Source organism: Tenrec ecaudatus, chromosome 14 (genome assembly GCF_050624435.1).
Source record: "Tenrec ecaudatus isolate mTenEca1 chromosome 14, mTenEca1.hap1, whole genome shotgun sequence".
Lineage (NCBI taxonomy): Eukaryota > Metazoa > Chordata > Mammalia > Afrosoricida > Tenrecidae > Tenrec > Tenrec ecaudatus.
In genome coordinates, this window is record NC_134543.1 from 30,459,814 (window position 1) to 30,485,150 (window position 25,337).

Genomic DNA, 25,337 nt, shown 5'->3' on the forward strand with positions numbered 1-25,337 from the left:
ATGGCTCATTCACATTATAATTCTGCTTTACTTCTTTTTTTTGTTGTTTGTTTTCTTTCTTTTTTTAAAACAATTTATTAGGGGCTTATACAACTCTTACACAGTCCATACATATACATACATCAATTGTATAAAGCACATCTGTACATTCTTTGCCCTATTCATTTTCTTTTTTTTCTCTTCTTTTTTTTTAACATTTTATTAGGGGCTCATACAACTCTTATCACAATCCATACATATACATACATCAATTGTATAAAGCACATCCGCACATTCCCTGCCCCAATCACTCTCAAATCATTTGCTAAAGGCACTGATTTTTAACACTTAAAAACTTCCCTTTCTCCAACATTCTGAAACATCAGCTCTTCGATACCACAGAGTAATTCTAAAATCAGGAGGACTATGAGACGGAAACAACTAGATGAAGGGGCTTCGATCATTTGTGAGAAAAACAAAACAAACTTCAATCTTTCCATTTTTCTCATGAGCTTCCTGAAGTCCCCTCACATAGTGGGAACTGTGACCATCCCCAAACCCATTTCGCTTTCCTCCTTAGTAGTCACACCTCAATTTTATTAGTAAAGGCTCAGCTGAAAACCTACATCCCTAGCCTTCCTTGGAGCACAGCAAGGAGTGGTAAGTGGAAATGGGAGCTGCAGGGCTCGATTTTTTCTGAATGAGCCCTCTCTTCCAGAGAGAGCTAGCTCTACACGAAGGGCACTTTTCTTTTTTTCCCTTCTTGTCCTTGCTCCTTCCAGCTGTTTAAAGTCATTGTTAGAGCCCCAGCAGCCATTTTGGACTTGGAGGACATAAAGCAGAGTTTAGGAACCTAGGTGTCGGTCAACTTTGGGGACTGACTGTTCCAGCTCTGAATTGCTTACCTCCACACATCCTCTGGGGGAAGAGCAAACCCCTCTGTGACGCTCTGTTTTATTTTGGTAGTGAAGCTTTCATTATCAGATCTGTTACAGCAGAACCTATTCTTTAATTGATTGGAACCAAGTATACGAAAAGTAAAGTGAATATTTTAAGGTACTAAAGGATGGGAGCCAAGTCTAATGATTCTTATAAGTCATTCAGTAATTAATCCTTCCAGCTAAGGAAGGTGAATCATCCAGACAATGCCCTTGTGTGTAATTGTTATAATCGACTTTTGGTTTTCAACAACCCAATTCCTTAAAAAAAGAGGAGGGGAAAAGGAAACAAAATCTAAAGGAACATGAGAACCTTTTGATGCAAAAGGAAACTGTGAGTCTCTTGCAATTTCTGGGAGTGTTTTTGTAGATCATCAGCTTCCTTCATGTGGTATGCAAGAGCTTTCTGGAGGTAAACATTCTCTTTAAAAACGGCTCTTCCCTCATTATTCAGTTGCCTACAACAGATAAACAGATATGAGATTCCAAACTTAGATCTTAGGTATTAGCAAAGCAGAACAATGATGGCTTTGCCTTCCCAATTTAATACTAATGGTTACCACTTAGTTAACATGGAACAGGCACCTAATAGTTCGGTGGCGATCCTGAGACTGTGTTCTCCAAAAATGAAAGTAAGGGGGTGGGAGTGAAAGTAAGAAATGAAGTGTTACTTCCAGTCCAAGGTAGGTAGTAGAGGTATGAGTTTCCCATGCTCTGTCCTGACCATGTGACCCAAACATGAAGAATCTCAAGATGACAGAGGTGCAAGACTTACATTGGATTGTTAGGGGAACGATAAGTAAATTCTCAAATAAATTGAGACTTTGCTAGTTGGGAGTTTGTTACCACCATGCAGTTTGGTATTACTTCCACTAATAAGCTTTTTGTTAACCATTTTATTAACATATTAGCATATGATTCACACATCATACAATAGTTTGCATATTGAAAAAGAGTTGTGAAATCATCACTACAATCAATTTTAGAACATTTTCTTCTTTCTTGTACTCATTGTTATTAGCTCTCCAATGACTGTACCTCTTTATCACAGCCCTGGAAAGGTTGCTATTATTAACCCAATTTTTATATGAAGAAATTTCATCTTTTGAGTGTCAACGATCCTACCTAACCTAAGTTAGTATGCACGTTGAGAACCAAAGTCTGAGTTCAGAGTGCATTATTTTCTCCTTTCTGCCATCCTGCTGCAATTGTGCACTTGTTCTTGTCAAGTGCCATCGGGTTGGTTTGAACTCATAGACTCTGTGCACAATAGAACGAAATGCCGCCCGGTCCTGTTTGAGTGCATTGTTGAACCCAGTCGTCCATCTTGTCAAGGGTATTTCTCGTTTTTGCTTACCCTCTACTTTAGCAAACATGATGTCCTTCTCCAGGGAATGGCTCTTCCTGAGAAGACCAAACTACGTGAAATTAATTCTTACCATTGTTTCTAAGAGGTATTTTGGCAGTCTGTAGTATATTCAATATGCGTCAGCAATACCATAATTCAAATGTGTAATTCTTACCCAAGCTTCCTTATTCATTGTGCAGTTTTCACATTCACAGAAAGCAACAGAAAATATCATCCCTTGGGTGAGGCGTACCTAAGTCCTCAGAGTGGCATCTTTAGGGCTTTGTAGCAGATTTGCCCAATGAAACACATCCGTTGCTTTATTGACTGTTTTTTCGTGAGCACCGATTATGGAGCCAGGTAAAATGAAGATGAAATCCTTGAAAATTCTGATGTTTATTCTGTTTATCATGATGTTGCTTATTGAGTTAGTTGTAAGGATTTTTCATTTTATTTACTTTGAGCTGTAATACACAATGAAGGCTATAGCGATAGTCTTTGATCTTCATCAATGAGCACTTCAAGTCCTCCTCAGTTTTAGCCAGCTAAGTTATGTCAGCTGTACATTACAAGTTGTTAATGAACCTTGCTCCAATCCTGAGGCCACGTTCTTCTTCATACAGTCCAGCTTCTTGGATTATATGCTCAGCATAAAGATGAAATAAGTACAATAAAAAGATACAACCTTGCCACACACCTTTCCTGATTTACAAGTAACATCCCCTTGTTCTATCTTAACAAGTGCCTCCTGGTCTTTGTACAGGTTCTGAATGAACACAGTTAGCTACTCTGGAATTCCCATTCTTCACAATGTTAGCCACAATTTTTTATCATGCACACATTTGAATGCTTTTGCAGACAATAAAACACAAATAATCGTCTTTATGGTATTCTCTGTTTTCAACAACGATCTATCTAGCATCTGCCGTAATACCTTTCATTTCCTGTCCTTTCCTGAATCCAGCTTGAATTTCTGGCAGCTCCCTGTCATTGCTGCAACTGTTGAGTATCTTTAGCAAAATTTACTTGCCTGTGATACTAATGATATTGTTTATTACTTTCCACCTTCCACTGGATTACCTTTCTTTGAAATGGACATAAATATGGGTTTCTTCTAGTCAGTTGACTATGTAGCCATCTTCTAAATTTCTTGCATAGATGAGTGAATGTGTCCAATCCTGCATCAATTTATTGAAACATTTCCATTGGTACGCTGTTAATTCCTGGAGCCTTTTTTTCCACAAATGCCTTCAGTGTAGCTTTGACTTCTTCAATAACTCTGCTTCTTGATCATATGCTACCTTCTGAAATAGTTGAATATTGATCAATTCTTTTTGGTAGTAGCCCTTCATAATTTTTCCATCTTCTTTTGATACTTCCTACATCATACACAGAGGTTACCCAAAGTATCCTTCAAGATTCCAACTCAACCCTTAAACTTTTTTCTACAGTTCTTTCAGTTTGAGACATGTTTTCTAACTCTGGGACTGAGCACACTTCTTTGTAATACATTGCTTTGTTTTCTTTTTTAAAAACATTTTATTGAGGGCTCTTACAGCTCTTATAACAATCCACACATCAATTGTATCAAGCACATTTGTACATATGTTGCCATCATGATTTTCTAGACATTTATTTTCTAGATAAATGTCAGCTCCTCTTTTCCTCCCCTCCCCCCCATTGTGGTCCCTTGGTAAATTATAAATGATAATTATTTTCATATATTTCACCAACCGCTGTCTCCCTTCCCGCACAGTTTCTATTGTTTATCCCTCCCTGGGAGGGAGAATTGGAGTTGTGTATTGGTTCCCCCTTCCTTCCCTTCTCTCCCCACCTTTCCCCTGCCCTTCTGGTATCGCTATTCCCATTCCTGTTCCTGGATTCAGTGTGTCGTGAACTCTTATCTCCTATCTGTACCTGTGCACCTGCTCCGGTCTAGCCCTCGTGAAAGGCAGTACTAGGGTCATGACAGTGGGGGCGAGGAAGCCTGAAGGAAGCGGAGGAGCACTGTGTGTTTCACTGGTGCTTTACTGCACCCTGCTTGACTCATCCCTGTGACCCCTCTGAGAGGGGCTTTTACTTGGTTTTCTTGAACTGCTCTTTGAAGCTCCCTTTGGGTCCTCGTTTCTAGCACGTTTCTGAGTCTCTCCTGGCATTCATTATGGTCTTGCCTTTCTCTGTCACTTTAATGACCGTTTGCTTTCCTCACCCTCTTGTTCTTTGCTCTGCTCTGGAAATGGCTTCTAAATTCGCATGGGATATACTCAAGGTCATATTTGAGCTTTGTGGACTTTCTTGAATTTTCCTCAGCTTCAGCCTGAACTTTATATGAACAATTGGGGTGTTTTCCAGTTCGCTAATGGCCTGGTTTGTCTGATATTGAACCTCTTCCTCTATTGCCTCTTTCCACAGATGTAATCAGTTTGATTCCAGTGTATTCCACCTAATGAGAACTACATGATGAAGACTTCATTTGTTTATGGGAGACTCAAAATGAAATGAGCTGCAAACATATATTAATAATTAGAAGGTAGAATGCATGAAGTATGAATCTAGGAAAATTACAAGTCTTCAAAAAATAAAATAGAATGCATAAAGATTGATATCCTGGGTATTAGTGAGCCAAAATGGACTGGTATTGGCCATTTTGAATGTGACAGCTATATGGTTCACTATGCCAGGAATGACAAGTTGAAGAGGAATGGTGTCACATTCATTGTCAAAAAGAACATTTCACCAGCCTACCCTGACACGATTGCTAAAGACAAAGCAGGTGCATAAGCAAAGGCAGTGAAGAAAGCTGATGGTGCCTGGCTGTCAAAAGATGTAGAATCTGGGGTCCTATAGGCTGGAAGATAAACAAGGGGCCATCTAACGGAGAAACAACAAAGCCCACATGGAAGAAGCACACCAGCCTGTGAGATCACAAGGCATCGACAGGTTCAGGTATCAGGCATCAAAGACCAAAAAATAAAAAGCCATAGCATTGTGAATGAGAGGGGAGTGTGGAGAGGGGACCCAAGGCCCATCTGTGGGAATTTGGACATCCCTTTGCAGAAGGGCCACGGGGAGGACACAAGCCAGTCAGGGTGCAGTGTAGCAATGATGAAACATACAATTTTCCTCTAGTTCTTGAATGCTTCCTCACCCCCACTATCATGATCTCAATTCTACCTTACAAATCTGGCTGGACTGGAGGACGTACACTGGTACAGATAGGAACTGGAAACAGGGGATCCAGAACAAATGAACCCCTCAGGATCAGGGGTGAGAGTGGCGATACTGGGAGGGTGGAGGGAAGGTGAAGGAGAAAGGGGGAACCGATCACAAGCATCTACATATAACCTCCTCCCTGGGGGACGGACACCAGAAAAGTGGATGAAGGGAGACATCAGATAGTGTAAGATATGACAAAATAATAATAATTTATCAAGGGTTCGTGGGGGAGGGGGAGGAGGGAGGGAGGGGAAAAATGAGTAGCTGATACCAAGGGCTCAAGTAGAAAGCAAATGTTTTGACAATAATGATGGCAACAAATGTACAAATGTGCTTGACACAATGGATGGATTTATGGATTGTGATAAGAGTTGTATGAGCCCCCAATAAAATGATTTTAAAAAGAGAGAATATTTCCCATGAGGGGAAGGGGAAGGTGGCGGTAGAAAGGGGGAACCGATCACAATGATCTATATATAATCCCCTCCCTGGGGGATGGACCACAGAGAAGTAGGTGAAGGGAGACAGTGTAAGACATGAAAAAATACCCTCCCCCAAGAAGAATTTGTTTCAAAGGACAACATTGATTCTGCAGCTCCGGGAGATGGACATATCTGATCAAGGGTTCATGAGGGAGGGGGGAGCGGGGAGGCGGGGAGAGGAAAGAGGACCTGATACAAAGGGCTTAAAAGTGGAGAGCAAATGCTTTGAAAATGATGAGGGCAAAGAATGTACAGATGTGCTTTATACAATTGATGTATGTATATGTATGGATTGTGATAAGAGTTGTATGAGCCCCTAATAAAATGTTTTAAAATAATAATTTATAAACTATCAAAGGTGCAGGAGGAAGGAAGGGAGGGAGGGAGGGAGGGAGGGAGGATGGAGGAGAGAGAGGGCAAAAATGAGGAGCTGATACAAAGGGCTCAAATAAAAAGAAAATGTTTTGAAAATGATGATGGCAACAAATGTACAAATGTGCTTGACACAATGGATGGATGTCTAGATTATGATAAGAGCTGTGTGAGACCCAATAAATTATTTTTTAAAAAGAATTGTGCAATCATCATCACAATAAATTTTAGAACATTTTCTTGTACTCATAACATCACTCCCCTCCCAATTTTCTCATTTTCTAATCTACAGTGGATAACTTTTCAGGTAGAGGAGAATTATTAAGTATCCTTGGTTTGGAGGTATAGACTGAAGCTACTAGACTTTGTTTTTAAAGCTACTTCTGCTTACATTTTGGAAGTCTTCTTTTGAAAGAAAATATCTAAAAAAATTTTTTTCAAGATCTAGCCTAAAGTTCAGTACTGTCTGTGATAGATAATATCCATAGACTTATAAAGAAGATCAGAGGAGAAGTGGGGCAGGGGGAGGGAGAACCGGAATGGGGAGAATCCGAGTGGATGGTATGGGGGGAAACAGGGTACTAATCCACCCCGGGGGAGAGTATTGGTTGTGTCCCCACAGAACTGGAACATGCATATGGACCCCACCATGACACACCAAACAAGGAGGGCAATGTAAAGTACGGAGGACAACACAAAGAGGCTGGACTGTACGCTGGCCCAATCCAGAATTAGCCCGACCCCCACGTTCGAAGGGAATACCACAAAAAATAAAAATAGATCGTCTGGTGTGGGAAAGGAACTGACCCACCACACCACATCCAGAAGGAAGCTGAAACAAAGGAAGGAGAAAGGACGTAGTGGAATACACCTGGGCCAACAAGCCCACAAAACGATAGCCCAGCTCGAAGGGCCCATCATACAGAGAGGACCATACAGTTGGCCACACTGCGAGATGCGACATCCTGCACCAACCTATGGCCCTACATGGCACAGCACTTGAGACACAGTGGGGGATGTGCGACTGAGCTGACCCCACCACACTGAGGCAAACACTGGGGGCGTGCAATGGAGCAGCGGGGGAATCAGAGCAAAGAGATCCCGAGGGAGTATAAAGGATGGACTTTGGGGCCAGGACGTGGCACCACACAAGTTTCATCTGGAAAACACTCCTAAAGGCCAACAAAAAGACCTTGAACTACTAGCAATTTTTTTTCTTTTTTTGCTATCTTTTTGTTTTGTCTATTTTTTTTACCTTGTAAATTTTGTATGTTAGTGGCTTTTCTGCTTATCGCGTGTCGGTGTTGCTGCTGTCGAAGTCATGTTCATATGTGCCACTTGGGCGCTGTCAAAGTCATCTGCATTTGTATGCACATGTTACTATATCAGCAGGTCCACCTAGACAAGATAGGCTGGACAAACAATGAGAGAAGAAAATAACGGGACCAACGGTCCTGGAGGGACATGAGAGCGTGGGAGGTAGGGGAAGGGAGGAGGTGTTGGCCAACACAGGGACAAGGGAACAGCGAGTGGTTCAAAACCAGAGGAGGTAGGGGAGGAGAGGACTGGTAGGGAGTGACCAAGGGCAAGTTAACTGAGAGGAATTACTGAAACCAGAATGAAGGCTGAACATGGTAGTGGGATGTGAGGAAAACGAAAGGAAACAGAGGAAAGGAGTAGGAGGCAAAGTGCATACAGAGAAGCCTAAATACAGACATGTACATATGTAAATATATTTATGATTATGGGGGCAATAGACTTATGTGCATATATTTATAGGTTCAGTAGTAGGGTAGCAGATGGACATTGGGCCTCCTCACACATACTCCAATACAATAGCACCTCGCCCAGGTAAACGATCATTGCATGATACCCACCTTCCCGACATGATCACTGAAGAAAGACGTGTGTGTAAGCAAACGTGGTGAAGAAAGCTGATGGTGCCCAGCTATCAAAAAGATATAGCGTCTGGGGTCTTAAAGGCTTGAAGGCAAACAAGCGGCCATCAAGCTCAGAAGCAACAAAGTCCACAGAGAAGAAGTACACAGCCTAAGTGAATACAAGGTGTTGAATGGACCAGGTAGCTGACACCAAGGAACAAAAACAATCATTGTGTGACCACCTTCCTCACATAAACGCTGAAGACAAAGGTGGGCATAAGCAAGTGTGGTGAAGAAGACTGATGGTGCCCGACTACTGAGAGATATAGCGTCTGGGGACTTAAAGGCTTGAAAGCGGCCATCTAGCCCAGAAACAACAAAGCCCACACAGAAGCAGCACACCAACATGGGTGATCATGAAGGGCAGAGGAGACCAGGTCTCAAACAACAAAGGCCGGGGTAGGGGGCTTGGGGGGAGGGAATCATATCACCGTGAATGAGGGGGAGTGCATGATGGGGACCCAATGCCCATCTGTAGACAGCTGGACATCCCTTGAAGAGGGGTAGTGGGGAGGAGATGAGTCACTTAGGGTTCAGGGTAGCAACAATGAAACTCAAAACCTTCCTCTAGTTCTTGAACACTTCCTCCCCTCCCAAGTATCATGACCCCAATTCTACCTTGCGGACCTGGTTATACCAGAGGATGTACAGCGGTGCAGTAGGGATCTGGAAAGACAGGGAATCTAGGACAGATGAACTCTTCAGGGCCAGCAGTGGGAGTGACGACACCGGGAGGAAAGGGGGTGTAGAAAGGGAGAACCGATCTTGGAGATCTATGTGTAACCTCTTCTCTGGGAGATGGGCAATGGGAAGGTGGGTGAGGGGAGACGCCGGGCAGTGTAAGATAAGATAAAATAATTATTTATAAACTATTAAGGGACCAGGGGAAAGGGGGGAGCGGGGAGTGAGGGAGAGGGGGAAAAAAAAGAAAACCGAGCTGCTTCCAGGAACCCAAGTGGAAAGCGAATTTTGAGAATGATGAGTGCAACGAATGTATAAGGGTGCTTTGCTCAATTGATGTATGTATGGATTGTGATAAGAGTTGTATGAGCCCCAATAAAAAAATTATTTAAAAAAATTTTTAAATTTTAAATGGCTAATAAAAACTTAAAAAAAGGAAGATCAGTTAACACATGTATCAATTAAATTTATTTTTAATCAAAATCAGCTGCTAAAGTCAATGATGAAGAAACTGAAGAATTCCTCCAACTTCTTCTGTTTGATATTGAACAAGCATACAATATTGATAATTACCAGTGACTGGAGTGGGAAACTTGGAAACAAAGCTGAAGGATCAGTAGTTGGAGAATCGGGTCTTGGTGATAGAAATGAAGCTGGAATTCCCATGATAGTATTTTGCAAGCGCAGTGACTTATTCATTGCAAATACCTTATTCATGCCTATAGAGAGAGCAGGGATAGAGGGGAAAGGAGACACACAAGATAAAGAAACAGTGGGGACGAGTAGACCTGATAAGATAAAGAAAGCATGCCAGTAAAGGGGGGCGCAGAGAACGTGGCACACACAGTAGAGGAAAATAAATGGGAAGAGAAGTAAGAGAGGCTATCAGAAAGAAAAAGGAAGCAGCAATCTCTTACGCAACAGCTTCATGGTGGGCTCTCTCTGCCAACATTATTATCTTCTTCTCAGCTTCTTGTTCTAGTCGATTCTAACCACAACAAAAACAGGCAGTTGAAATACACAAGTCTATTTGTGGGGTTTTTGTTTTACAGGTATATTTGTAGCAACATATTTTACACATCAAAAATATAAGTTTTTAGATATAAAATGGCAGAGTAGGAAGCTCTAGCGTTTGGTCCTGCCATCAAAACAACTGAACGCAGAAGTAACCAGACACGTGAGACCAAACAGTAGGGCACTTGATGGTCCCATACTGCTGAGAACCAAAGATAAAGGGACTCCTCAGAGAGAGGGGGGTGAATTGTCATTCACCAGGGACTCTCAAGAAGAGTGTCAATTTCTCCTCAGAAAAATTCGAGGCCAAAAGCCAGTAGAACTTTATATTCCAAAGGCTGAAAGAAAAGAAATATCTACCAAGAAGGCTATATTCAAAAAATAAGGGAGAAATTAAGATATTCAAAAATAAATACAAGATAAATGAGTTCATTATAACCAGACCTGCCCTGCAAATCATTCTAAAACGAGCCTCCTTTAGATTGGAAGGAAAGTACACTAGATAACTGCTCAAAGCTGTATGGTGGGGGGGAATCTCGGGTAAAGGCAGTTTCATGGGCCAGTTTCACAGTATTTTTGGCCTGTATCTCCTGTTGAGCCCTAACATCGTTGTTCCCCTTGTAAGGTGCTGTTGGGTTGCTTCCTGACAGCCGGCCCTGCGTCATCCTTACAACCATGTCTATGTTTGAGCCTATGTGGCAGCCACTGAGTCCATTCATCTCTGAGATCTACATCAGTTAAAACAACAGAGGCATTAAAATTGTGAATTTATTTTTGGGGTTAATAACGTATAAGTATGTACTTTGCGATCACAGTATGGGGAGTGGCAAGGGGCAGTACAGGGAGAGAGTTCTTCCATGTTTTTGAAGTTAAACTGCTATCGATGTAAACTAGGCTGTTACATCAGGATCTCAAATGTAATCCCTCAAGGTGGCCGCAAGAAAATCGGGACTGCGGTCTGCACAAAGGGAAAGGAGAAGGAATCAAAATGGCTCACTACAAAAAAGTTCAGCACAAGGGGAGGAGATGAAGGATGCAAAAAAAAAAAGTTCTAAAACATACCAAAAACAAACAAACAAAAATAGTCAACTGGAAGAAGTCCTTCCTGTCCAGTAATTATTTCAAGTGTACTGGCTATGCTTCCCAATCAGAAGATAGAGATTGGCAGAATGGCTAAAAATAAATAAACAAGTAAAACCTGATCCAGCTCATACATGCCATCTATAAGAGCCATATTTTAGACTCCAAGACACAAACAGACTGAAAATGAAAAGATGAGGGGGTGGGGGAATCCATACAAATAGTAACCACAAGAGAATTAGAATGGCTATATTAATATGCAAAATAGACTTTAAGTCAAAATCAGTTATACAAAACAAAGGTATTATATAATGCTAAAGGGACAGTTCATCAGGGAGCTGCGACAATTATAAATATATATGTCCCTAATTCTAAATCCCAAAATATAGGAAACAGACATTGACAATAATAGTTGGAGATTTCAATTACACCCCTTTCAATTATGGATAGTACATCTAGATAGAAAATCAATAGGGAATTAGTGGATTTTAACAACACTATAAAACCAACTTGGCCTAATACACGTGCATAGAACACTTAACCCAATGTCAATACAATACACATTCTTCCCATGTACAGATGGATCATTATCTGGGATAGAACATATGCTAGGTTGCAAAACACAATTTAATAAATTTAAACAGACCGAAATCATCAAGAGTCTTCTCTGACCAAGATGGAATAAAACTAGAAATCGGGAACAGAAAGAAAACTGGAAATTATGTAAAAGCATTGAAATTAAATATCACACGACTAATCAAGGAATAGGTCAAAGAAGGAATCTAGAGGGAAATCAGAACATACTTATTGAAGAATGAAAATGCAAGAACAACATATCAAAGCTTATAGGGCACAGTAAAGGCAGTGCTAAGAAGGAAATTTAGCACCTACATTAAAAAGGAAGAAAGATCTCCAATCAATAGCTTAACTTTACACTTTGAGCAATTACAAAAAAGAGCACCTCTTTGCTGAATCTGCTGCAAGAATGAAGACCATTCTCAGCAACCAAACTGTTGACATTACAGAAAATGTCAGCATCACTCTGAAGGGATGAGCAGTTGTTGTGAAGGACCCCAGAGGAACATGTGGAGGGACTTCAATCACATCAATGTAGTACTGTGTCCTTGGAAAGAAAAGGGGAGGGGAGGCTTCTAGTTGATGAATGGTGAGGAAATAGAAAGGAACTGGCGACAGTATTCATATAACCTATGTCCATGTACAGAACATGATCAAGGGTCTGTGTGTGCTCATTTCCTGTCAATATCATTACTCAGGAGGTAGGTCTCTTTGAAATCTGAAACCTCTTGGATAAAAGAATTGAGTTAATTCTTCTTGGGTGATATTGAGTTAATTCTTAAAGAACACAACATTGAACTAGTGTCAAATTAAGCTGCTTTAATGTAGGAACACATAACACTTAAAAACACAGATACCTGTAGTAGGTACATGATCTGTTGTCAATTTGAGACTTGAAAGTGAAGGGGTGGAGTTTAGCCTGTCAATCAAGTCACAGCTTGATGACCTCATTTGGAGCTGCTAAGGAGATAAATAGCTGGCTGGAGGCAAGACACACAATCACTCCCTGGAAGGCATGCTTGCTGACAAGACACATGGAGCTACGCTAGAGCCCTGGAATGGAAGGAGCCACGTGGAGACCCCTGCCAACACTGATACCTCTGCTGCCACTGGATCCACAAAACTTTCTACCCACTGGCCTGTGATCTTCTTGCATTTGGTATCATTGCATGTGTTTCATGAGTCTGAAGAGGAATTTATGGGTTGGTATTGGACATAGGGGCTAATATCAGATTTATGGACTTAATCTGGACTGAACTAGGATTTTTTCTCAATATTCAATTGTTCTTATAGATAAAGTTCTTTCTTATTCACATATGAGTCTCCCTGTATTTGCTTCTCTAGTCTACCCGGACCAACACAAGATCCAAAAAATTTTGGAAATTATGTCTCTGAAAAAGAAACCATTCAGCAGGCTGATGAATAAGATCCAAGAGTTGTCCGGCTACAGAAACGAGGCCAGATGGTTCCTAAGAGCTATCAGTGCTCATTTTGGAGCCAAAAACCCCCATGTATTCACAAAAAGAAAAAGGAGAGCAAATTAAAGGGAAGGACCTCATGAAGAGCAGAACAAAGCTAACTTATACAGAGAAGAGCAAAACGGCAGAGATCCACAAGGCCAGGAGTTGGTCTTTGAAAAGAGCTATGAAGGGCGGAGCCGGCGGGCTCCTGGTAAGGGGCCTCTGGGAAAAAAAGAAAAGAAAAGAGCTGTGAAATAAAACTTTAGCAAGACCGACAACGAAGAAAATAAAAATAATTAAAATCAGAAATGAAAGTGGGGACATTGCTACTGACCCCTCCAGAACTCCTGTGGGGTTACAGGAGAAAGCATTGACCAATTTGCACACCAACAAATTATATAACCTAGATGAGATGAACAAATTCCTAGAAACACGTAAACTACCTTTACAACAGATCCATAACAAGTAATGAGATTGAATCAGTAACTACAATCCTTCCCAGCAAAGAAAAGTCCAGAATCAAATGAATTCAATGCAGAAGTATACCAAGCGTTTAAAGAATTATCACCAATCACCTTCAAGCATTCCAAAGTATCAAAGAGGAGGGGAAAATTCCTTTGAGGTCTGTATGTTCCACTGAACACAATCTAAGAGACCTGATACCAAAGTCAGATGAAGGTACCACAAGAAAATTACAAATCAATATTCTTTATGAATATAGACTTTACAACTGATGAGCTAGATAGACTTCAATAATTTCAGGAAGGAAGGGGACATTAAGATCTCTAGAATAGAAGCGTTGATTTTCTTTGTTTTTTAAAATTTTTTTATTCAGTAATGGTTTGATAAACACTCTTTAATGCCCTAATCTGGTAACAAGTGGGAGGTAATTATGTCTCAAAGTATATGCATTGTTTTATTAAAGATTTATTGATTAATCCTAATAGTATGTACCTTCTCTTCAAAAAATCTGCCTTCCAGTCTTCTAAGAGTCTCTTGATGTTTCCGCTCTGTGTTCCTTAAATTCTCTTTTAGCTAAAATTAAAATAACAAGCAAAAGAGGGTCAAGAGGAATTGTGGTCGACAGGAATGCATTCCTACAATATTTTTATCAGAGAAAGATTTTCTGTTTCTTACCGTTTACTCCTAAAATTCTTTTCGGCTAAACAAGAGACAGGTTCATAAAACAAATAATAGCACCTGTGAGGAACGTGTTCCTTATATCAAAAGGACAACATTTGCCCAAAAGCAAAGATTAAAACGTCGGAAAGGATAGAAAATCGAGTGAGAGCAAACAGGCAAGCCAGCCAGCGCAGCAACGCAGAGTGTAGACAGCTTGTGGGGAATGAATGCATTCAAAGGGCATCGTGCACTTCAGGTACAAACTACGGAACGGGGAACTAGTTTGCTCTGTGAACTCTGACTTAACGCAAACTTAAAAAAATAATCATTCTGTCCTTTCCACTAGGAACCAATTCCACACACTATTTTAGAGACGTATTAATTTTAGTTTTTTAAAGCTTTTTATGGACAATAATTCTCAGAGCATTCAGACAAATTGTTCTCACATTTTCCAAAAATCTTTATTTCAAACATGTGGAATCACAAAATCATAAAGTTTTGTAATGGAAAGGAACTTCAGGAGTCAGACTATAAATCGACCACTTAATAACTCATAGCGCTCTTATCAGACCCTGTCGGACAGAGCAGAACTGCCTCAGGAGCTAGCAATCTGTGCAGAAGCAGACTGCCACCTCTTTCTCTGGTGGCGGGGCTAATGGGTACAAACTGCTGACCTTTCGTGAAGCAGCCGAGTGCTTTGATCTCTGCCACCATGGCTCTTCCACTAATATAAATGCTCTCTATTACTATTCGTTATTAGCAAGACCACAAATTAAATGTCATTATTACACCAGATGTCCTTTAATGGTTCTGACTGTTAGAAAATTTGTGCTGATATAAATCTAAAAGGCATTGTCCATGGTCACCTATGAACCACCATCCCTGATGGTCACCCTCTGACCATCTAGAAGGAGACATAAAATTCTCCAAAGCAAAAAAAAAAAAATTCCCCAAAGCAAAAAACAAACAGAAACAAATTAAGTTAATTCAAAACTATGATCCTCATAACTACTTGAGGGAGCTTTGAAAAGTTCCTGGGAAAATACTGTCATCTTTCAATTTCATTTTTCCAGAAACTTTTTGAAGATCCATGTATTTACTGACAAGGATGAGTCAGATTAAAATAGGCATTATCAATCTACTATCCCTGCCATCAAACAGGCAGTAGAGAAGGATTCTCGATTCTGAGAGACGAGATTTCAAGTGCTAGCTCTCTAATTGATCAGATGTTTGACTATGGGCGAGAAAGTCTCACGTTTCTGTATATAAAATGGGGATAATACCACTGATCTAACAGGGGTATGCTGAGGATTGAATAACAAATAATGCACATAAAGTACTTAACATAGCAACTATCTAATATAAAAGTTATTTTTTCTGATATTATCTTCAATTATAGCTAACCATGTTCCTTAGTGTGTTCATTGTTCTAACTAAACTTCAATTCTACATGATATCTTTCAGATGTTCTTTTCTCTCCTTATATTTTTTCATACAATTTGAAAAAAAAAACAAACAGCTTCTTACATTGTCATATACTTTCCAGATGAATGCCAATATACAAATGTATAGAGGGTGAGAGGGATTCTTTCACACCAATATACAAATGTATAGAGGGTGAGAGGGATTCTTTCACACATCCATGGACTCCCTCAAAAATCTATAAGTTAATAAATCTTTCAAAAGATAGTTAAGTAAGATATAAAAGACCAAATGAGGTTCATATTCCTTAACCTATAAATTCCACTTCTGAGTGATTATCCTAAAAATTAAAACGTATAAGATTTCTTTACTTAGATGCTTATCAGTTTACAATAATGAAAAATTAGGGGGAAAGTTCTAATGTTCACTACCCAATGGAATTCTACACATCTATTAAAAATATAGAAAACTATTTAGTGGTATTGAAAAATGGATATAATATATATAGTGAAAAAGGTTAACAATTTGTACATAATGGCCTCACTTTGGTAAAAATAGCATTTTAAAGTACAAGTGTTTCTTCATAGAAGAGAGGGGAAAAAAGACTAAACAACAAAATATGAATAATGGCTTTTTCTAAGCACTGTAATTGGTGGGTATTTTTAATTTTCCTTTTTATTAGCTAATTTGGTTGAGATAGGTATTATCACTTTGTCAAAAGAAGATAATGAATTATTTAAAAATTAATAACTGCAACAATCTATTAATATGTGCTCCCTAAGTTAATCAGAAAGGTTAAAATATTTTTATTTTATGCATTGACTATTTAAAATGATCTAATCAAAACTTTATCAAAATTTTATATCATGAGTTCCATATATATATATATAGTATATTAGGGGTTGTTATTTTTTGCCACAAAATCTTCTGGATTTAATATTTTTCTTTTTTTATATATAGAAACTAATCTTTTTAATTTTTTACAACATTTGATAGTTTAATAATAATGACATTATTATTAATCTAAGGTTATATATATTTTTTATCCCAGTGGAATCCTGCTTTTTAAAAAAATCTTTTTATTGGGGGCTCATACAATTCTTCTCACAATCCATACATACATCCTTTGTATCAAGAACATAAGTACGTTTGTTGCCATCATCATTCTCAAAGCATTTGTCTTCAACTTGAGCCCTTAATATGTGCTGCTCATTTCCCCCCCCCCCCCACTTTTGGAAAAGCTGAAATCATCTATTTCTCCTCTAGGTGGCAACATTGTTTGTTTTTCAATTACCCCAGGGCTCACCAGAAAACAAAATATACCTACAATAGAGTAACTAGTTTGAGAGTTCTGGAAAAGTTAACTACATTGATCCAATCTGCCTGATCTTTATATGAAACAAAACTGTATATTCCATCTAGACTACTGGTGCCTTTAATTATATACCTAGCTAATGAAAAGACCCAGTCAGCATTTAACAAAGATTTCTTGAGCATTATTGTAGTTTTTGTTTCAATCAATACAAGGGACAATGCTATTCCTGATTCAGAGAATTTAGTCTTGTTGGGGAGATGAGATAACTGATAAACACCAAAGTAGAATGAATTAATCAGAATGCATTGGGGCAGGGCGAGTTGGGAAGTAAAGGGGCTTCGAAGGTTTGGAGGTGGGGGAAAGGAAATGAAAAGGTAGTGGATTTTTCCCATGAATTTTTTGAAGCCCCATCACATAAATGAGATTAAAAAATGATCTAAAAACACAGAAACAGTCCCTCACAAAAGGGCTACGTGGAGGGGGTGATGAATTCAGGGGTGGGGTGGGGTGTGGCACTGATGAGGCACATCCCGATCCTCTGATCATTTAACATTTCCTCCCCCTGCTGTTAAGGTTTATGTCTCACCTCATTAATACTGCTAGACTTACATACGTTCACTTGGATAATTAAGCTCGTTTGATGCAGAAAAGGCAGTGAGGACACCCCTTCGGAAACAGAAACGGGAGTAAGGATTCCCTGAGGATACTGGAGCAGGGTAAAAGACAGCAATGATGACTGTATAACCCCACTTGAGAGGAGCGAATAACAGAATTGCAGATGAATGGATATATTGGATTGAAGTATATATATTATACATATATAATAAAGTAACAATTCTAACAGTATATAACGGTAATAATAAGGATTCCTGGGGAGAAGGGGAGGGAGGGGGTAAAAGGGAGCTGATATCCGAGAGTTCAAGAAGTAAGAAAATGTTTTGAAACTGATTGTAGTAGCAATTGTACAACTATCTATTTGATCTATTTGAATTATGGAATGTTATGATATTTTAAGAGCTCCCAATAATAATAAAAATATTTTAAAAAAATAAAACACACAGAAAAGAAAATTACTGTACTTTTAAATTGAACTCTGGGGAATTTCTCATAGAGAACATGTGTTTGAGTTAAGTCTTTGAAGGATGTATAACATTTTAATGGACATTGACCTAACAGGAGGATATTCAAAGCAGAAGAAACAATGTGACCTAAATAAGAGGGGCAGAAAGGACATCAGGGATGAGTAACGAATTGGGTGGAAAGAAAAGGTATAGTAAAATGAGATACTAATGTTCCAAAGTAGGTGCAGGCTCTTGATCTTCATGCTCTGGTGTCTGGTAAATCTTCTGTTTACAATAGAGAACCACTAAAGATTCTTGAGGCGGATATCAGAACATCATCAGAACTGTGGGATTTGAAGATTACTTTGCTACCAGCTCTACCACTTACTCTGGAATTCACTTAACATCTTGGTGTCTCAGTTCCCCTCATCTGCAGAATAGTGTTCAATAGTCCTAAAATGTCTTCAAGCACTAAGTTTCTACAAATTATATGAAAGGTCTTACGAGGGTTATTTTCTACCACTCAGCAAATTTTATTACTAAATACTAGTCTAGGGTCTGGGAAGAAGTGACACACACATTCTTCTTACAAAGAATAAAAGGCAATACAAACACAAAATAAGAGGACAAAGCAGCTACATAACTATTTTAAGAGCTGGAAAGGGCTTGAAGCCCACAAAAGGAGAGACTTCCTCAGAGAACAGTGCTGGAGAAATTAAAAACAATTTTAAAGCAAGAGTTGTAAGAACAGTTGCAGAGAAACAAGTAATCAAGTTTATGAACAAAGGTAATGTCATAGGAAAGTTTTTTTTGTTTACTTTTTATTATGAATTAGGTGAAGTTAGAGAGCAGATCAATTTCCCACTCAACAATATAAACACGTTTTATTTCATGTCATTAATTATAATACCCACAATGTAACATCACTTACCCCACTTCCTCCCTGTTTCCAGTTTCCATTCCGTTTTTGCAACCCTTCTGAATGTTGTCCTTGATCGCAAATGATTGATTATTCTAAGGTGTTGAGATTATCCAGAGTTATTTCCCCCTAATTAACTTGTCTATTGTTTAGTTGAAAACGGAGTCATGCACTGAGTGCAGTTCCAGGCCTGAAAGATGTTGTTAGGTGCCATCAAGTCCATGTACAACAGAACCAAACACTCATCACAATTGTTCCTATGCTTGAACCCGTTATGGCAGCCACTGTGTCAATCCATCTCCTTGAGGTTCTTTTCCAGGGACTGGTCTTTCCTAACATGTCCAAAGTATGTGAGATGAAGTCTTGCCATCTTTGTCTCTAAAGGGACCCTGGTTATACTTCTTCCAAGACAGAACCGCTTGTCCTTTGAGCAGTCCATGGTACTTTCAATATTCTTCTCCTTCACCACAGTTCAAACTCATTGATTCTTCTTCAGTCTTCTTTATTCAATGCCCAACTTTCACGTGTATATAAGGGAATTGAAAATATCCTAACGGGTAAGATGCACCTTAGTCCTCAAAGTAATATCCTTGCTTTTCAATACAAAAGGTCTTGCGCAGTAAATCCACCTAATGCAACTCTTCTTTTGATCTCTTGACTGCTACTTCCATGAGCAATGATTCTGGATCCAAGAAAGACTAAATCCTGAACAACTTCAACTTTTCTCCATTATCATATTACCCGTTGGTCCAGTTGTGGGGATTTTGGTCTGCTTGACATTTGGTTGTAAACCAAACTGAAGACAGCAATCCTTGATCTTCATCAGCAGCTACTTCAAGCCCTCTTCACTTTCCCAAGAAAAGTTGTCATCTTCATATCGCAGGTTAATAAGCCTTTCTCCAATCCTGATGCCACATTCTTCTTCCATATGAGCTGGCTTCTCTGATGATTTGCTCAGCATATAGATTGAACACACATAGTGAGAGGATACAACCCTGTTTCTCACACTCTATCCAGGATTTTTACATGTGACCCTTTTCAGAACAACTGGTAGTGGTAATGCAGCACCATCTAGTTCCTCTGCTTTCAGGGTCTTGGCTACTGATATGCACATGACCCACTTGTTTTTTTGGACTAATTGTTTTCAGACATCTTCAATTTTCATCCCACGTCTTTCCTCCAGATGAAGAGAGAGCAACCATTACACCTTAGATGGGGCCCACAAGCTTTAAGATCCTGACTGCTATGCATCAAAGTAGGATGTAGAACACTGTCTTCTGTAGGCTGTTATGCCAATTGACCTTGGTGTCTCCAGAGACTAGTCCTGAACCCCCAGTCCCATTATCCAGACAACATCTAAGAAGTTTTCAGAACTTTGCCCCCTGTATGCTCCACTACATTAATGAATATATTTGCGGCAAAGATAAATACCCATGTACAATGTTACATTTATTACTATATGTGGGTATACTTGCACCCTCCCTTCCACACCCATTGGGCACGTGTGTCTACCCATGAATCTACTCACGGAGCACCACTATTGAAGGACTGTGTATGCAGCCGTACTTGCCTCTGTTGCTTTTTACTCCTCCTTCAAGGGAAGCCTTGGGGTAAGTGCTCTAGTACTATCAGAAAGGTTAACATATAATAACCCTAATCTAAGATACTTCTTCCCTCTCCTCACTTTGCCTGAAATGGGTCATTTTATTTCTTTAAATTCTAGTTTTTAAGAGCCTTTCATTAAGTTGTTTTAAAATTAGAACATTTTAATTTTACTTTTTGGCTTGAAAGAAATATGGCAGTCAAAGAAGGCAAAGACATTAGAGGAATCTTCTGTTACTTTTCAATATGCGAAAAGATTTCTGCCAGAAGCTGCCCCAATGTGATCTATGCTAACTCTGGTTTGGGAACTGCCTTTACGTTTACTTAGTTGTTATATTCTTGAAAAGCCTGGGTCATGAGAGTTGCCTAGATTAGGGGCAGTGAACTCCCTTACTGATCTGCCAGTAGGTGTTCCCCTGGCTTGCAATGAGCGGCGAGTCCATCCTGGCTGGGCCTGCGAGGGTTGAGGAGTTTGGACAGGTCCTCCTCGGGGAGCCGGGCTCTGGATGCTGGGACTGGTGTTTCTGCAGCTTCCTACTGTTCCTCATGTGCATGTTACATTTAACTATATCTTGGTTCATTTCATCCACGCTGTCCGTCAGCAGCTGTACATTATTCCCCAAACGATGGTTGCTCGCAAGGTTGAGCAATTGTGTTTATCCGCAACAGCTGGCTTCTTCTCAAGTTCCCACATTAGGACGTTAACCAGATGTGAGTTTTAATATGATCAGCTCTCTTCAAACATGTGCTCAAAGGGTGATAGTTGCTTTTTTTCAATGCTGCAGGGGAAAAAGCCCTTTCTCTACAAACTTCCACAAGTTAGGGGTCAGTCTGTATGTCTTCAGTGAGAGAGCTCCTCGGGCAACCGAGTTCTCAGAGGCACGCTGGTAACTGAACTGCGAGTCCAGGAGCGCCGGGGTGACAAACAATCCATCGAATGTGGAGATGATCAATGCTCACATGATGAAGGCGCCTCATTATTTCCATCTGATGCTGGACTGCATCAAAATCAGCATCCTCCTCCTATGCTGGGGGCAACGAGGGCAGTTGGTAATTTCAAAACGATCTTCTGCAACCAGACCCCAAAGCACTCCTTGACAGCTTCGGTTCCTTGTCCTTCTTCTTGATAATGCTTGCTTGTTTTTAATACCACCAGGCTACTGATGTGCACTTGCTTCATGGTCAAGTCTCCAGAGCCATTTTGCCTCTGCCCTTCCTTGCAGTGCCGCTGGTGGAGGTGGAAGAGGTGGTTGCTGGGCCAGTGCTGGGACTGGACACTGTCTTTCCAGGACAAGATTTTTTAAAGTTATAATCATAACAACAGCAACAACTACTACACTACTAAGAGTCCATGTGCTAAGTATTTTACATGCTAAAAGGAGCCATGGGGATGTAGTAGTTGTTACAGGTTGGGTTGCTAACTACAAGGTCAGCCGTTCAAAACCACCAGCTGCTCTGCAGAAGAAAGATGTGCTTTCTACTCCTGTGAAGAGTTAGTCTCAGAAATTCAGGGGAGCAGTTCTACCCTGGGTCACTATGAATCAGCATCAATGTAATGGCAGTGTCGAGTTAGTTAATGTTATTTAACCACACATGAACTCTCAGACGAGGCTGGTGATGCCGTCAGCCGTATTGTACAAATGAGGAATCTTGAGGCTGAGGACAACTGACTGTAAAAGGCCACCAGCTACCAGCTAGCTACAGAGCAAGAACATGAGGTCCATGATTTTAACTACTATGCTTTCTTGTCTATTCATGCCTCACCTGCCCTTTCAATGTGGCAGTTAGCTAAGGGTCAAGAGAAATAAGGTACAGGACCTTGGTGTCCCACTAGAGCTTGTTCTTGCTAACCAGCCCTGAGCAGACCAAGGAGAACTTGAGGGACACTGTGTGCCTGGAGAGAGTACACCAAGATCAAAAGTGAGACACACTGAGAGAGATAGCTTCTTAAATAATATTAATCATAAAAATGATCTTAGTGGAACTGATTACAAGGATCCACATGTGACCTCTTCCCTGGGAGAGGGACAGCAGAGAAGGGGGGAAGGGAGACTCCGGATAGGGCAAGATATGACAAAATAACGAGGTATAAATTACCAAGGGCACATGAGGGAGGGGGGAAAGGGGAGGGAGGGGAAAAAAAAGAGGACCTGATGCAAGGGGCTTAAGTAGAGAGCAAATGCTTTGAGAATGATTGGGGCAGGGAATGTATGGATGTGCTTTATACAATTGATGTATGTATATGTATGTATGGTGATAAGAGTTGTATGGGTCCCTAATAAAATGTAAAAAAAGAAAAGAGGAGAAAAAAATGATTAGGGCAGGGACTGTACTGATGTGCTTTATACAATTGATGTATGTATATGTATGAACTGTGATAAGAATTGTATGAGCTCCTAATAAATTGTTAAAATTTAAAAAAATGATCTTAGTAGTAGTAATCATAGCAGCAGGTTCAGCAATAGCCAGGAATATTTTCAGGTACACTGCACTAAACATTTAAAACAGATTCTTTCATTTTGTCTTCACAATGACCGTTGGATTTGGGGGCTACTGCTCTCATCCCTATGTTACATGAGAGAAATATACACTTGAAATGTAACAGGGTATTCAAGTAGTAAAGATATAGATAGTATTTATACTTGAGCTGTCTGATTCAGAGCACCTATTTCTAACTCATATATTACATACTAGAGGTAATCTTAAGTGGTAATACTTCTACCGTTACTGTTACCAATAATAGCTTCAGTATTCATGTGTATTCGGTGGTGTGCTGGAGCAAGCTGATTCCAGGAATGTTTTTCTAGCAGGTTGTTAAAGCATTGGTAGCTCGAAAATTGGTCACAATTAAATAACTACACCATAAAACCAGCAAATGATACGAATCAGAACTTTGTTATCATTTTGTCTTGGCCTTTTCAGAGTGCTGCACACCACTGTTAATGTAATTCTCACATGCACTATTTCGAGCACTTTATATATGTTAACTCATGCAATACAGTAATCCTGCTAGATAGTAACGATTATTATCCTCATTTTACAGACCAGGAAAACCAAGGGATAGAAAAGCAATTCCTCTGTCGCGTAGCTCATTTCAGCTACTTATGCTCGACACTGTCACTTATCGCCTTGTTAGTAATAACGCAGTAAGACCACGTTCTGATTGGAAGAAGGAAAAGGAAGGGAGAGGAAGGCAGCAAGGTCAGAGCCACTTTCTGAAAGGACTGTTTACCTCATGCTGCCTGCCCCAACCCAGAGCCCTTGATAATTTTCTAAAATCACCATCCATCAGTCTAAACCAGCGGTTCTCAACCTGTTTACAGGGGTTTCCTAAAACCGTCAGAAAACACATATTTCCGATGGTCTTAGGAACCTAGACACCACTCCTCTATCTGTCTCCAGACAGGTCTGCCCACATGCAGATATGTTGATCTGGTGAGAAAGAAGCTTTCTCAACCTTCGCGCTGCCATTGGCTTTTTGCACATACTATCCCAAAATGTAGCGATGTAGTTTACTGTTGCTACATTAAGACTGTTACCTATGCTACACCATGCTTCAGGACAAAATATTACTTATTTGTCATTAGAAATAAATATTTCTCAATATATCATTACATATTGTTTTGTGATGAATTACTATGCTTTATGTTCTGTTTGTAACAATGAAAATACATCCTGCATATCAGATATTTATACTATGATTCATAACAGTAGCAAAATTACAGTTATGAAGTAGCAACGAAAATAATTTTATGGTTGAGGTCACCACAACATAAGGAACTGTATTAAGGGTCGCAGCATTAGGAAAGTTGAGAACCACTGGTCTAAACATATTTTCTTTGGGGACTTTGCTACATTGCCCTGATGTTTTCATGGGCTGTAGGTTGCTTCTTACTAAAGTGAATCCAGAAGTCTAGCGATTGATAAAAGTGAGCAGGAGTGTGGCTGAGATGGGGTGAATGAATTCACCATGAAAACAATGCTTAAAGAAAGGAAAGTCTTCATAGCCAGGATCATTTGCATCTTGCCCTAAACTGACACGCCTTCCCTTTTTTCTTAAACAATCTCTAAAATGTCCTGTTGTACAGAAGTAAATATTTATGAAGTGTTTTGCAGAAATCAGTAAAAAAAATTTTTGAAATCAATAAATTTTTAATCTCTCCATTTTACAAAAAGGAAAGAAACTTACATCATCTAATTCTTTCTCCACTTGGATTTTTCTCTTCTGGAATATCCGTATTGTTTTCAGTTCTGTATGAATCATGGCAATTTCTCTGGCTTTTTTGTGGAACTGTCCCTCCAGCTCGCTTATTTGCACAGTGTACTTCTGTTCCTAGATGTACAAATAAGTAAACAAAAGCATTAAGAAAAAGAGCAGTGGTCCCATGGAATCATGTTCTATTTGAAGTCTGGAGTCAGGAAGACTTAACAAAAAGTGGGGAGGGAACAGATTTTTAAAAATTTATTTTTCTAAAAGTAATATAAACCTTTCAAAGAAAAATATAGAAAAATGCAAAAGGAAATTTAAAAGCATCCATCCATAACATTATCAAGCAAAGACAACCACCATATACATATATAGGCCAAAATGTATATTTCTTCCAGATTATAATAAAAATCATAATATAAGAGTTGTTTCTTACATTTTATCTAACATATTTATAGTAAACATATCCCTCTGCCATTAACAATTATTTTAAAACAGTTTCCATGACTGCCAACAAGCCTTAGTGGTTTGTCTCTGTTGTGATGTTGTTAGGTGCCATCGAGTTGGCTCCAACTCATAGTGACCCTGCATGGTCCTGAGCCA

General features: G+C 39.6%; 1 protein-coding gene and 1 pseudogene across 1 annotated transcript in view; both read right to left on the reverse strand.

The window, feature by feature from the left end:
- The window catches only part of BBOF1 (basal body orientation factor 1), a 60,459-nt gene that overhangs the window by 21,909 nt on the left and 13,213 nt on the right, over window positions 1-25,337 (reverse strand). The window contains exons 4-7 of the mRNA XM_075530833.1: window positions 24,717-24,860; window positions 14,041-14,121; window positions 9,874-9,944; window positions 1,231-1,375 (exon numbers count right to left, since the gene is read on the reverse strand). Coding sequence (XP_075386948.1) covers window positions 1,231-1,375; window positions 9,874-9,944; window positions 14,041-14,121; window positions 24,717-24,860 — 441 coding nt within the window. The remainder of the gene's footprint in view (window positions 1-1,230; window positions 1,376-9,873; window positions 9,945-14,040; window positions 14,122-24,716; window positions 24,861-25,337) is intronic.
- On the reverse strand, window positions 20,852-23,879 carry LOC142426056 (eukaryotic translation initiation factor 3 subunit H pseudogene; annotated as a pseudogene).